Below are 13,489 nucleotides of genomic sequence, written 5' to 3'. Positions count from 1 at the left end.
TACACTTTCATTAATTTAAATTTTTCCCCACATTTTAACCTATCGGTGAAGAATACTTCTGCCTGTTTGATGTCATGGCAGACTCCCAGAGGCGAGCCAGCGTCTTAACATTTGTCTTTTCCAATGATTGGACAGTTCTGCAGATTTCACTCTCAGAGAGTAATTCCTTATACTTACTATTTCGAGTCATGGCAAATGTACATTATCCTAAATGGACCAGTACTTTAGCTGGTCAGTACTTAACACCCAAATATGATTGAGCTAGGAGAGGGGTTGTGGGAATGGAAGAAGAGCAGTGGACACCTTCCCATGCTGAGGAGTAGAATGAGGAGAAATGGAGGTGCAGAAGCAGACAAATTTCAGGTGTAAACTTGCTTTAGGTCCCAAGAACATGCACGGCTTTTGGACTCTGGTTCTGCCCCTGTGTGCTTTACTAAACAGCCTAAGTTTCACAAGGGAAAAATCTAGAAGAGTTAACTTTAAATGTGCAGCCCCCTCTGCAGGTCAGTGGCTAAATCTCAAATAACTTGAGCAAGAAAACATATAGAGTATTGGATTATAACCCAACGTACTAAATAAATACCCATGTGTCCTTCCTGATATAAACACATACTTGGGGAAATAAATAAAATATAGAAGAATAAACAGATCTCCTATATGGGAGATTTCTAAATACTTTTAGGTACGTATTCTCCATTCCTTAAGTGTTAGCTGCGTGTAGTGACTTTTTTCCAGATAGTATGGAAAAGGGGGCGTGTGGACGTTCTAGAGCAGAAACTTGGCAAACACTGCCTCAACCAGGTGATCAAGGTTAATACCATCATTGTTAACCGTGTACCCTTGAAATGATGTGTCAAGAATGGCAACTTCACGCCTTGTCTTCCCTCCTAAAACTTCCGAACTCCAATCTCACTGTGAGAAAAACATCAGACAAACCCAAATGGAAAGACATCATACACAGCATATGACAGGTGCGACTCAAAATTGTCAAGATCAACGAGGACAAAGCAAGTCTGAGAACCTGTGACAGCCCAGGGCATCCCACAGAGACAAGACAACTCTTTATGTAACGTGGTACCTGGATGTGTTCCTGGAACAGGAAAAGGACATTAGGTTCAAAACTGAGACATCTGACTCCTGTATGGACTTTAGGTAATAATAACATGCTTGTCTGATAGTTGTAAGAGAGGTACCACAATGACATAAGATGTTACCAATAGAGGTGACTGTGTGTGTGTGTGATGTGAGGATGCTCTGTACTTCCTTTGCAAATTCTCTGAAAATCTAGAACTCTTCTAAAATAAAGTTTATCAAAAAAGAAAAGGAGAAAGACAGAAGGTGTGATTCCCCAGAGCAGCATCTGGGATCGCCTCAAAAAATTCAGATTCCCAGGGCCCCGCCCAGAGCTCCCGACTTAGACACTCGGGGGATGTGGCAGCAACGTGTGATTCGGATTCTGTGATTGACAACGGCTGAGCTAGCAGTTTGGCCAAGAGCTCTGCTTTCCAAGGGCTTCTTGTTTTCGATGAAGTCCTGTTACTTTTCCTTCAATATTCAGATGAATCAGATGTGACCTCTTGGTGGCTTCCGGTTGCCCAACTGTCACTTTCCACAGAGGAGTGCTGGGCTCGCCTCTCTTCTCTCGTTGTTCAAGTCTGATCTCCAGGGTCCTTTTCAGATCTGTTGTGCTCGTGTCTTTCACAGCCTTTCCGGGCCACACAGATCTCTGCCTCGGATATCCTCGGACACAAAACCTGAACCACGAATCACAGCACAGTGTGAATTCTCTGGAGACAGAGGTGGCCTCGGGCATACTGTGTGACATCTCTGTGCTTGATGTCCTTCATCTCTGATTTGGGGATGAGGGGAAAGTACCCACCTCATGGGGTTTCGTGAGGATTGTGAGTTAGTATCATAAGGTGTTAATAAGAATATCCAGCACTTAGTGAGGACCCTGCGTGTGTGAGCTGGTGCCACTGTTAGTGGTGGGTGTCCTGCCTCTCAAATGTCTCTTCACTTCTCCCAGAGCAGCAGGGCTTTGTGTGGACAGTAATGGCTCAGTAAAGATTGAGTGAACTGAGCCCACAAAATACAACTTCAAACACAGGGACAGCCCCCTCCCACCCCACCTGTATTCTAAGGCACTTGGATTTTGAGTTGGGATGTTGGAAATATTTCACGTTGGTTGTACAATGCTTTTAGAATAAAGCTCAATTTGAAAAGAACCACGCACCCTAATGTTCATAATAGCAGCACTGTTTTCGGTAGCCAGGACATGGAAACAACAATAAATGTCCGTCGACAGATGACTGGATAAAGAAGTTGTGGTATATTTAAACAGTTGAATACTACTCGGCGATAAAAAGAAAATTAAATAATGCTATTTGCAGCAACATGGATGGACTTGGAGATTGTCATTCTAAGTGAAGTAAATCAGAAAGAGAAAGAAATATATCTTATGATATCACTTATAAATGGAATCTGAAAAAAAAACACAAATGAACTTGTTTACAAAACAGAAACAGACTCACAGACAGAAAACAAACTTACGGGTACTGGGGAGAAGAAGGGCGGGAGGGATAAATTGGGAGTTGGAGATTTGCAGATACTAACTACTATATATAAAATAGATAAACAAGTTTCTTCTGTATAGCATAGGGAACTATATTCAATATCTTATAGTAACCCATAATGAAAAAGAATATGAAAACAAATCTATGTTTGCATGTGCATGACTGGGACGTGATGGGGTACACCGGAAACTGACATACTGTAACTGACTATATACTTCAGTAAAAAAAAAATAAATTTTACACATACAAAATGCTAAAAAAAAAAAAAAAGAAAGAATAAAACTCAAAATTAGGTTGGAAAATACAACCTTGGTGCATATTAACCCTCAAGATTACCCCCACCTTCATTCTGTGATCGATGAAAACACCCTTTCGATTTTGATCTGAGCGGATTCTGGTTCCCGAGCCCCTTAGCGGCGTGTCTGTTAGCCTGAAAGATGAGATTCTTCAGAACAGAAAGCAGCACCCCAGGGACCGTTCCAGCAGTGGGTGGGGAAGTGAGTACGCTTGGATAATGGTTCTAATGTTCTGTATTTGCTCTCCGGAGCAGGTTAAATGGAAAGGCAACGACTTAGCATGCCATAAAGAGACGAGCCTTGGGTGTTTTGGTTTGTTTTCCAGATGGGGATTAATGTGGTGGACTCCGCAGTGTCGGGGTTAGGTGGTTGCCCTTACGCAAAAGGTGCTTCTGGGAACGTAGCCACTGAGGATCTGATCTACATGCTTAATGGCCTGGGGCTCAACACAGTAAGTCAACTTAGCATATTTTAATATTCATGCGCTCCTTGCAGATTCAAGCTGGAATGCGTCTCCGATTTGGGGAGCAACTTTGAGGTCAAGTTTTACTACACTTTTGCTATTTGCTAAAATGCACGGTGGGAAAATAACAATACAGATTCTTTGGGCGGGGCTGGGGGAAGCGCTTCCTAAAGTAACTTAGTGCTATAGCTCGATCGTCAGTGACGCTGCCATTTCACATTTTTTTATAGTGCTTCGTGACCTCCAAAGTGCTTTTTCATCCACCGTCTGGTTCAGTTCCACACACTCTGTGAGGTGGAGCCTGTCTCCGCTGATCTGATTGTTCTTGCAGTTTTGTCTTCTTGCCTGGCTATTTCCCTCAGAGGAAAACTGAGATCTTGGTTTCTTCACGGTGACAACTGGGGCTTCTGGAGGAGAGCCCAGGGCACTTTTAAAAAAGGGCCAGTGGAGGAACAGAGCTTAATAATACTCAGCATGTGAGACACTGGACGGCCAGGCACGTCTCTTGACAAGTGGTACCTGAAGGAGTCACAAGTTCTATAATAACACTCACCAAAATCAGTACCTTGTTTTGCCACATGCTGAGTTAAAATGACTTGCTAGTCTGTAAGGCAGATTGCTTTTTAGGGGAAAAGTGTCAAAGGCAAGGAAACGGTTCACAGATAGTAAGAAGCTCAAAATGGTTTTGAGATGTGAAAGCATTTATCCAGGTGGAATAAATGGAATTCCCCTCTCCAGCTCTCCCCTCTACTCAGTGATGCTAATGCGGCTCCAAACCTTGTCCACCTTCTCTGTTTCTGCACCATTTGGTTTCTCACCTCTACCCCTTCCCTCTTGTTTTCACCACCTCTTGAAATGTCCTTACTCCCCATACTTGATTTCACCTGGAGACTGAGGCACCGCATCCCCCAAAAAAGCACCTTCTAGCATCTCCCTGCTCGTTCCCCGGACCCCACTGTTGGGTTCCTGCCCTAAGCGCCACCTTCAGTGCCGCCTTCTGAATCTACTGCAAGGTTGTCACGAGCTTCTGTCTGTCTGGCTCCCCCTGCAGGCAGAGGGCTTGTATTGCAGCTTATTCACACTGTGCCTAGAGACGCTTGATCATGTTCCTTGAAAGACTGACACGACTTGGCCCTAAGCACCAACAGCTGTTGCCTCTCTTCTCTGATTAGGAATAAATACTATTTCACTTACAAAGTAGCACGATCATTTCCATCATTTCCGTTAGAAATGTAAGACCATGGCAGAAATGGGAGAGAAGTAGAAATCCTGCCGTGAACACTGAGATGACTGAGTTGAACTCAGCTGGTGCTTAAGGCGTGTCTGGCCTTGTGGGTCCAAACGCAAATAAGCCATGTCTCTGTTCCTAAGAATTTCACATTTCAAGCAGGGTTGTTACATTGGACAGCGGCTAACAAGCCAAGGTTCTCTGTGGAAGCCGTGTTCCTGTGGCTCCCACGCCTAGTCAGTTACTGAGAGCCACGGATTCGACTTGTCCAATATTTTGTGTGTTTGTTCCTTCCTTACTATTTTTTTCTGGGACTACATCAACACAGATTCTGACCTCTTTCCTGGATAATCATCCTCCGCACTGGTCCTCTGACTTCACAGTGCCTTTGAATTCCTCCTCCATGCCACCATAGATTTCATCTCAAACACAAACAAAATCCTTCTTTAGTATGATGCCAACAAATCCCACTGCATAATTGCTATCCATGGAATTACTGGAAAGCAAAGAACATGTAATTCAGAAATGGAAGGCACACGTAGCTAGTTCTTCACAAAATTTCCATAAAGGAGTTTAAACCAAAACGTGCCTAACAGTTCTACCTACAATTGTTACCATGACAAAACCAAAGCAAACGTTCATCCTTGAAGAACAACTTTATCATAAAAAGAAGCAATGAAAATTATTTATGTGTCATTTTACAAAATGTTTTTGGTGATTCTTAAATAGAAGTAAACTGTGAAGAAACCAGGGCTCTGAAAGTGTCTGGAGAGAAGTAATTAGCTCTGCGAAGATGATGATCATACGTCACGGGTGTGAAAAGCCCCTGTGCATAGAAATACTCGTCAATTTTAAGAAAATGACAGACTTACATAAATTTTAGAGAACTTAGTAGCAAGGAAAGCCCTGAGTCTGTTCAAGTTTAAGTTCATGCTCTTTCTAGTCCATGGTGAGGGAGGACACAGGAGCTTATAAAACGCTGCCTGGGGGCAAAGCCCTGGTTAATGCACCTAACACTCCACCTCCGCCAGTGACAGCACAGACCCCGGGTGGGGCGCGCCCGGCTGGCCTTTGGCTACACCAGACTCGAGATGAGGCGCGTGCCTTCAACTTGGCCTTCATGCCCCACTGCCTACCTGTCATTCATGGATTTACCAAAGCCTTTTTTGATCCTGCTCGTGCCTTCAGACAGGACAACCTCTCAGGCAGACAAGTTCCAGATGTGTGCCAAATACTACTTCATTTTACTTGACCTGCCACTACCTCCTTCGATTTCATACTAGTAATCGTGTTTCTGAATGTGGCTAAAAATTACACACTCGCAGGGGGAGGGTGTAGCTCAAGGGGTAGAGCACATGCTTAGCATGTATGAGGTCCTGGGTTCAATCCCCAGTGCCTCCTCTAAAAATAAATAAATAAACCTAATTAACCTCCCTTCCAAAAAATAAAAAAAGAAAAAGGAAAACATAAAAATTACACACTCACTTTTCTTATGTGCCGTGTAGCTTTACCAGGTTCATTTCTTTATACAGTAAGAGGTTTTTAAATCTTTTTTTTCCCTAAGTCTTTATCTATAAACTCTTCCAAACCATTGTCACTTTAGTTGCCCTTCACTGATGTTTTGTAGAAAGTTTCTGGCTCTGTCATTGTCCCTCCTAGAGTTTAGCTCTCAGCCCGAATCACACCGAGTCATTCAGGTGAGGCTAGCCTGTGGGTCTATACTAGGGTCAGACGCGAGCTATGTCTTCACAAAGCAGGAAGAGCTCAGCTTTGCACAGTGGCGGTATGGTAGCCAGGGAGGTTTATCCGAGGCGCGATTATTGCTAATTGAAAATTTTTCCCATAAAGCAGAAAAAGCTAAAAATCTACATGATTCATGAAGACAAATGTCTCCCCCAAATCAATAATGAACATTTTCTTTAATGATTTTAAATGGTTAAACTACTGATAAAATTAAAAGGAATCTGTTTTGTCTGCTCTTTCCCTAACCGCCCCCCCCCCTTCCCACCTGGTACCCGGTCTTGCCTTCCCCAGGGTGTGAATCTTTACAAAGTGATGGAAGCTGGTGACTTCATCTGCAAAGCTGTGAATAAAACTACAAACTCTAAAGCAGCACAAGCCTCCTTCAGTGCTTGACTTCAGTGGATGCGTGACTGAAGGCCAACAAGATTGATTTCAAGTGCAGAGATCCGCCTGAGAAGCGTGCCTGTCAACTCATCCTGAAGTGCGATATAATAGACAACAGAGGACAGAGGAGATCCTTTGAAAAAGAGTACTCCTGGATAGATTGCGAGGTAGACGCTCAGTCTTCAGGTAAATGGCAAGCCGAGGCCCAATAATAAAATTTGTAGACATGAGACATGCTTGGAACTTGGAGAAAAGTCTACTCTTTCGCGCGTATAGAAATAACTTTTTAATTTAGTAGACGTGGAAATGGACTTCAGGTTTTCCCTAAGTGTCAAATACTGTGTTAATACTTAATCAAGCTGGCTTAGCACAGTGTACGCACTGTCAGTAGTTTACGAGCTCCCGCGTAGTGTGCAGAGTGTGTGGCCTCCATTCTGTGTGCTGTGCCTCTGGGTCTCAGTTTCACATTCGCCAAGTCAGTTAAATTATGGACCAAGCGCCCGAGCTCCATCTGACCCTACATAATTTTTAGCAATAGAACTTTGATTTTTCAAGTATGCTAACATCTGTTCACTATTTCAATGGCTTTACCTTGTTCCAAGAGGTGGTGGTCGATGGCCAGATGCCATATCCTGGAAACAGATTACCTCCCATGTTTGTCACGTGCGTCCAGCTCATCATACTTTCTTTTCATCAGTTGTAGTAAAAACCGGCGTGGTGTGACTCAACTATCGTGAAATGCGAGGTACGACTTTCATCCCGATGTCTAACTTGCGGTGGTGAGGCCAGGTTGCTATGTGTACCATATCCACTTTTATAATGTTCAGATCACTTCCAGATTGTCCGAGAAAGGTCGCTGTCCTCCTAAGAATATTGAGGCAGTTATTAATTTATGAAAAAAAAAAAAACCCTGTTTTTCATTGACTCAGGGGAGTTTGATTACATCACATCATTCTGAGGGGCGTTGACTTTTTATGGTTATTTTTAATGTTGAAGTGGCTGAAATATTACTTTTTATAATAGACAGCGTTGCCAGAAATAGCAGAATGTACCATTTCAAAGTTGAGAAGAGGCCCAGGAGGGCTATGTTAAGAAAAAAACATTTCTGGCAAATCCTTTGGGAACAGCACTGCTACACAGGGTTCTGAAACGAAGGTTACACTATTTCCGTAGGCTTCTCCGGTGATTCTGGGCGATCTTATCTTTGAATAAATTTGAATATAACTAGGAATATGAAAGTGAACATTGTGGACTTGCTCTTAAATATTCATCAAGACCACAGGAATAAAAAGAAATTCGAGACAACGAGAGAAAGTGCGGATTACCACGAAGTCAACTTTAAAGATTGTACATCGGTAAGAAAAGAATCACGTGGGAAACATACTGGAAGTTGACAAGGAAGGGTGACATCACTAGGGACCTTTTGGGAAATGCAGAATCCGGGGCTCCACTCTGGACGAACTGTATCACAGTCTGCATTTTTAAAGAAGATCCTTGCAGGACTTCTATGCCCTTGAAAGACTGAGAAGCAGTTGCCTGTTTGACACCTCCGCTTGGGTATCTAACGGGTGTTTGAAGCTTGGTGTATTCGAGATTCCTGGTGCCACTTCCTCTTGTGCGTTGTGTCCTGTTGTAGCCTGTTGTCTCTTCTCAGCTCCTGGAACGAGTCAGCCTGGGACCCATCACAGGTCCTTTACCCAGTTATCATCTCTGCCCGTTATGTTCTTTCCCTGGTCATGACTGGCGCCTGGTCGTTCAGGTCCCGGCATAAACATCACCTCCTTAATGAGTCTTCCCCGACAACTCAGTCTAGAATAAGGCCTCGGTTGCTTTCTCTCCCATCAGCTTGTTTCATTTTCATTATTTAGTCTTTAACTCTTTATTTGCCTATCTAGTTGTTTATTTTCTTTCTTTCCCCCGCAGAATGCATGCTCCAAGAAAACAAGGGCTTGGCTGTGTTCATCATTCCTTAGGGCCTGGTGTAATCCGTGTTTAATACACAGTGGTTAGGAGGGAAAAAAATAGAAATGAGTTTAATTCAAACAAGAAGAAGGGAAGAAGGAGAGTATGTGACACAGATGTCCCCTCACCTGCCGCCTTCCTCCCCTTGGCTTTGTTTCCTGGCTCCATAAGGTGGAAGAGCCATGTGAACAGGTCATTGTCAGGATTTCTCCAGGAGGCTTGAATCCAGCAGATTTCACCAGTTTTCAATATGTGGTATCCCTCACGAGTATTATAGAATAAAGGTAAATTAAAGTGAGTGTTAGAGGCAGCCATGATGAAAGGTTAAAAATAATGCGTCAGTTGCAGGAAGGAGACACCAAAATGCCGAGCCCCAGGAGAGAGGCGGTATAGTGGACTTCACTCATCCATCCATCCTGAGTGGTCCCCCGGCATCATCTGATCTGTTACTCGATGGCTATGCAACCTCCATCAATTTACTGATACTTTTAAACCTCACTTAAAACCTCTCTTCCTTCACCTGTAAAAATTAGATAATAATGTTGGGAGGACCTCATGAAATGATGCTTACAAGCGTTTGGCAGGGTGCCGGCCAGTGGTCAATAAATGTTACCTCTCATCATTTTTATTCCTCTTTTCTATGGCACTGCCGTGGAGGGGAACTTCTTTTCCATCATGAGTTGTTTAACCCTCAGGGAGGCTGTGATAAAAGATCACCCTGTATTCTGTCCCATGTAAAGGGTGCATTGTCTTAGAGGGCGTATGGTGCTCCCGAAAGAGACAGCTCAGCCGTAAACCCAAAACCATGTAATCTTAAATTGGCCGCAAAGTCCCATGTGTCACTTATCACACTGCATCACTGAGCGTTGCCTTCTGAGCTGCCTCTTTCCCGTGTTTCGCGTGACTGTAGTTACAGTAGGAACGTGTAATGAGACTTCTGCTGAGCGACTCTGTCTAAAGGGCATTCTAGCAAGCTTAGTCTCCAAACCCTGCATCACCTAAAGTCAGAAATTCCACCAACATTAGGAATTTATTTCCACTCTTTTGGCAGCTGCACAAGTGAGCAGGTGGTGGGTTGGTTTCTGCCACCAAAATGGAGTTGCCAGTGTTTCCTTGATGGGCCACGGAGGTAGGGCAGACCTCTCCCTTCTCCTCCTTCTACGTGCTTCCATTGTGAAGTTGTGTGCTTAGTTGAAGAAGACGATTCTTTGTTTGCATGGGAGCCATCCATCCTCTGACCTAACTGAGCTGTCGTGTCAAGCTTATGTGGCTTTGGGAAAGAGTTACACCCTTCTAGGAATTGAGAGGTAATATCTCAGAACTTCTGGTGACTGTTTCATTCAGACTTTCCTTTCTCCAGATAGTCCTTTAATGCCTCAGTCACTGGTAAAGTTGACCAACAACACATCATGGGTCACCAGACCACTGTCCCGAATCATCTGAATCCTGAAAAGCTGCCTCTGAGTCAGAAGGTTTCACAATGGCTTCTGTCTGTACATGGATGCTAATGCACTGGCTTGTTGGGCAGACATTCTGGGTGCTTTCTGAGAAGCCTGTGTCATTACAAAGAAAAGAAACACTGCCTGCTCTTCCATTTTCCCCACGAGTTTCACCCAGATGTAACCAGATCACCTGGAAGTCAGCTGACAAAATTCACATTCTGAATATGTGTATCTTCCAAAGGAGCAGGAAGCAGTGGAATCGGAAAACCAGTGTCTGGATCTTTCTTTCTTTCCTTCCTTCCTTTCTTTCTTCCTTTCCCTTTTAAAAATAGTTTACTTGGAAATATTTCCATTATTAGAGTTATTTTTGCCAAAACAATGTATGCCCCCCCCCCAAAAAAAACTTGTCTTCTCACTTTAAAACAACATTGGAAAGTGATTCTTTTACTTTGTCTAAAAATCTTCTAACAAGACCCCCAGTAGTTTTCTTTTTAAAATTCATTTGCTTAAAATATAAAAATCCAATTTCTCCTGGTAAATTTGCAAGGACTGTTTTATACACACACACACCACACACACACACACACACACACACACATATACATATAATGTGATCATTACACATGTAGTAAAGTGCCATGAAGGAGAAACTCATCTTTCTCTAATGGGAGATGGTAGAGGATGTGACCTTGCCAAGTGTTTCCATCCACAGGACATGAGTGAAGAGATGAGACCTGCAGGAAGAATTAAGTTACTAAATATAGAAGAGGAGGGAAAGGGCCATTTTACCTGAAAGGACCACGATGTGTAAAGACCCTTTGGAAGGAAGGGGAATGATGCATCCAGGGAACTCAGGGGAGGCTAGTTTGACTGAAGCAGAGGGGAGACAGGGGAATGGGGGTGGTGGACGCAGTTGGCTAATACAGAGTTTGTAAGTGATCACATACAGGACTTCAGCTGGGCAGACACTTGGGAGTTATGTTTACAGCCTCAAACTTCTACAACCATGTGCTCAGTGCTAAGACATAGCAATCACCCTTTGCATCTTCGTATTTATTTGGGAAAAGAAAGCAGAAATTTAAAAGGGACTAAATTGCTTAACAGGAATTAATTTTGCCATGGGATATGTCACTATTCCAAAAAATGTGTCCCAACACTTGACTCGTTAGATCTAAATAAATATAAAAAGGTGAGAGATTATCTTTCCTCCTATTGACTATCTGTTAAGGACCATTTGGAATGAGAACCATATTTTTAAAATTTTTAAATTACCTTGATACATTTGTAATGCGAGGAAGGGAATGAATGGTCAACTCCTTTCCCATTATTGGTCGTCAAGTTGATTTTCTCCTGGAGGTGAGGGGCTGTAGTAATTATTGCAAGAGGAAATTATTATCTTTGAACAATACTCAGATGTGAGCTGGATCTTTGGATCAGGATACTCAGATGTGAATCAGAGGGCAAAATTGTAAAATATGCCCTAGAAAACAAAGAGGGTATAGTAACAAACGAGAGATGTGCAGTGAAGGCTAAAGAATGAGTAACTGTCATGACTTGATGTTGTCCTGTTCTGCCCTGGATGATAAACTAAATATGCAAGAGCCTGAAAGACTATGTTTTTGGAACAATAAGAAAAAGAAAAGATGAGATTATCCTCTTGTTAGGTTTCACCTGTCTTTGAAAAATGTTTCGTAGACTTAGGGTTCAGTCCGGGAGATTGTTTGAGAATGGCTGGATCATTTACGTTTGGGAGAATTTATGCATTTGAGAAGAGCTTTTATAAGCCCTGGTCTGCAAGCCTTAAGTTAAAATTCCATGTCTTGTTGCCTAGAAATGTCATTTAGTCACATAAATTATGGGTTTGAATTTCTTTGTGATTCTCAAAGCACCAAAAACAGTTCTCACAAACTGGTTGTGAAGTTCTTTATTTATATGAAGTTATCTTTTGTGAGTTTGTAGGCCTTTTTCAGGAATATTGGCTTTGTTCTAGACAGTAACCTGTATTAGAAGTTTTCAAATCTACAGTTCTTTGTAGAATCATGTCAAGGTGAGCCAACAGCAAGTACTTAGGGTGGAATTAATAAGAGTTTTTATTGATTCAAGGTGCTTTGCACCAGCTGTCAGACATGGACCAGACTCCTTAGCTATTCTTTACTCTGAATTCATAAAGAATTACATCCCCGTAGGACAGTTTTAATTGGAAGCACATTTTCCCCCCATCAGGCAAACTCAGGGTCACAACAGGTAACCTGAAAGATTGTTCCACCATATGTTAGCCCCAGAAAATATATTCCCTGAATATCACGCTTCACGAGGGTCGAAGATTACATAAGTCTTAAGATAAACTTCCCATCAAGTCAGTTTACCATAAACCGAATGGTTGGGTTTCAGATGAAGGCAAGATGCAATTTAGATTCTGGTGTACATTAGGAAAATGAAGATTACGTTATCCACCTGGTCGAGTGCCTGTGACTTTTATGCTAAGCTTCAGAGTGAGTATGCTTCAAGATATTCATGGATGAACATAATATATGGTTATATGTTCTGGAAACCAGAAAATGTAAGGCTTTTTGTTATAGTGAAGTTAAATTTATGGTACTATTTATTTTCGTAGACTTTAGAAGAAGTCTATTAGTAACATCATTTCAGTTCTCATAAGAAGAAATGGAGGCTATTTTAACAAAGTGTAGTGTTCTATATTAACGATTACTTGTAAGTGTATGTGAAATAATTTTTGAATGTGCATGTGTAATCCATTAAGTACTAAATATAATTCTTTTTACAGTTCATGAGGAAATTTTTACAAATTTCAAGCCTTCAAAAATGGTAAGCCTCAAGATGTAAGTTTTCAGTTGTGATAAAAATATTTCCAACTCCCTGCTGTATAATTGCCTGGGCATGAAGAGTTATCATCAAGACTCCAAATATCTACCTTCTGTTCTATAGTATAAATTAATCCTAGTATGTGTTTGTCAGTTTGGGCCATTATAACAAAGTACCACAGACTGAGTGATGTATAAGGAACAGAAATTTATGTCTATCACTTCTGAGGTTGGAGGTGTGGGATGAGGATGCCGGCATGTTTGGGGTCTGGCAAGAACCCATTTCCAGGTTGCAGATTGTTGGCTTCTTTCGCTATCCTCACACGAGGGAAAGAAAGCTAGAAAGCTCTCAGGGATCCCTTTTTATAAGGGCACTAATCCCATTCATGAGGATTCCACCCTCATGACCTAAATGACCTCCCGGTGGCATACCGCCAAATGCCATCATGTTGGCGGTTAGGATCGCAACCTGTGACTTTTGAGGGGTACAACCATTCACTTGACAGGAATATTGAAGTGGATAAATCTGAATGTTGCTTTCCTATCAAATCCAGGATTCCAAGTAAAGAGAGTCCA

The 13,489-nt window shown here is 42.3% G+C and overlaps 1 protein-coding gene and 1 pseudogene across 2 annotated transcripts in view; both read left to right on the top strand.

The window, feature by feature from the left end:
* HMGCLL1 (3-hydroxymethyl-3-methylglutaryl-CoA lyase like 1) overlaps positions 1-12,869 on the top strand; it is a 122,745-nt gene extending 109,876 nt beyond the window's left edge. The window contains exons 8-10 of one of the 2 annotated variants that reach the window (XR_004313670.1): positions 3,195-3,320; positions 6,595-7,432; positions 7,861-12,869. Coding sequence is in view for 1 of the 2 variants with exons in the window: in XM_032463316.1 (XP_032319207.1) it covers positions 3,195-3,320; positions 6,595-6,696 (228 nt within the window). In the remaining variant the exon portion in view is untranslated. Of the gene's footprint in view, positions 1-3,194; positions 3,321-6,594 lie in introns of both variants that reach the window. The other variant, XM_032463316.1, reaches the window with a different exon arrangement.
* On the top strand, positions 6,327-6,504 carry LOC116658424 (annotated as a pseudogene).
* Positions 12,870-13,489: the final 620 nt, after the last annotated feature.

The sequence above is a fragment of the Camelus ferus genome, chromosome 20, assembly GCF_009834535.1.
Source record: "Camelus ferus isolate YT-003-E chromosome 20, BCGSAC_Cfer_1.0, whole genome shotgun sequence".
Classification (NCBI taxonomy): Eukaryota; Metazoa; Chordata; class Mammalia; order Artiodactyla; family Camelidae; genus Camelus; species Camelus ferus.
This window is presented reverse-complemented; position numbering and strand designations above follow the sequence as displayed.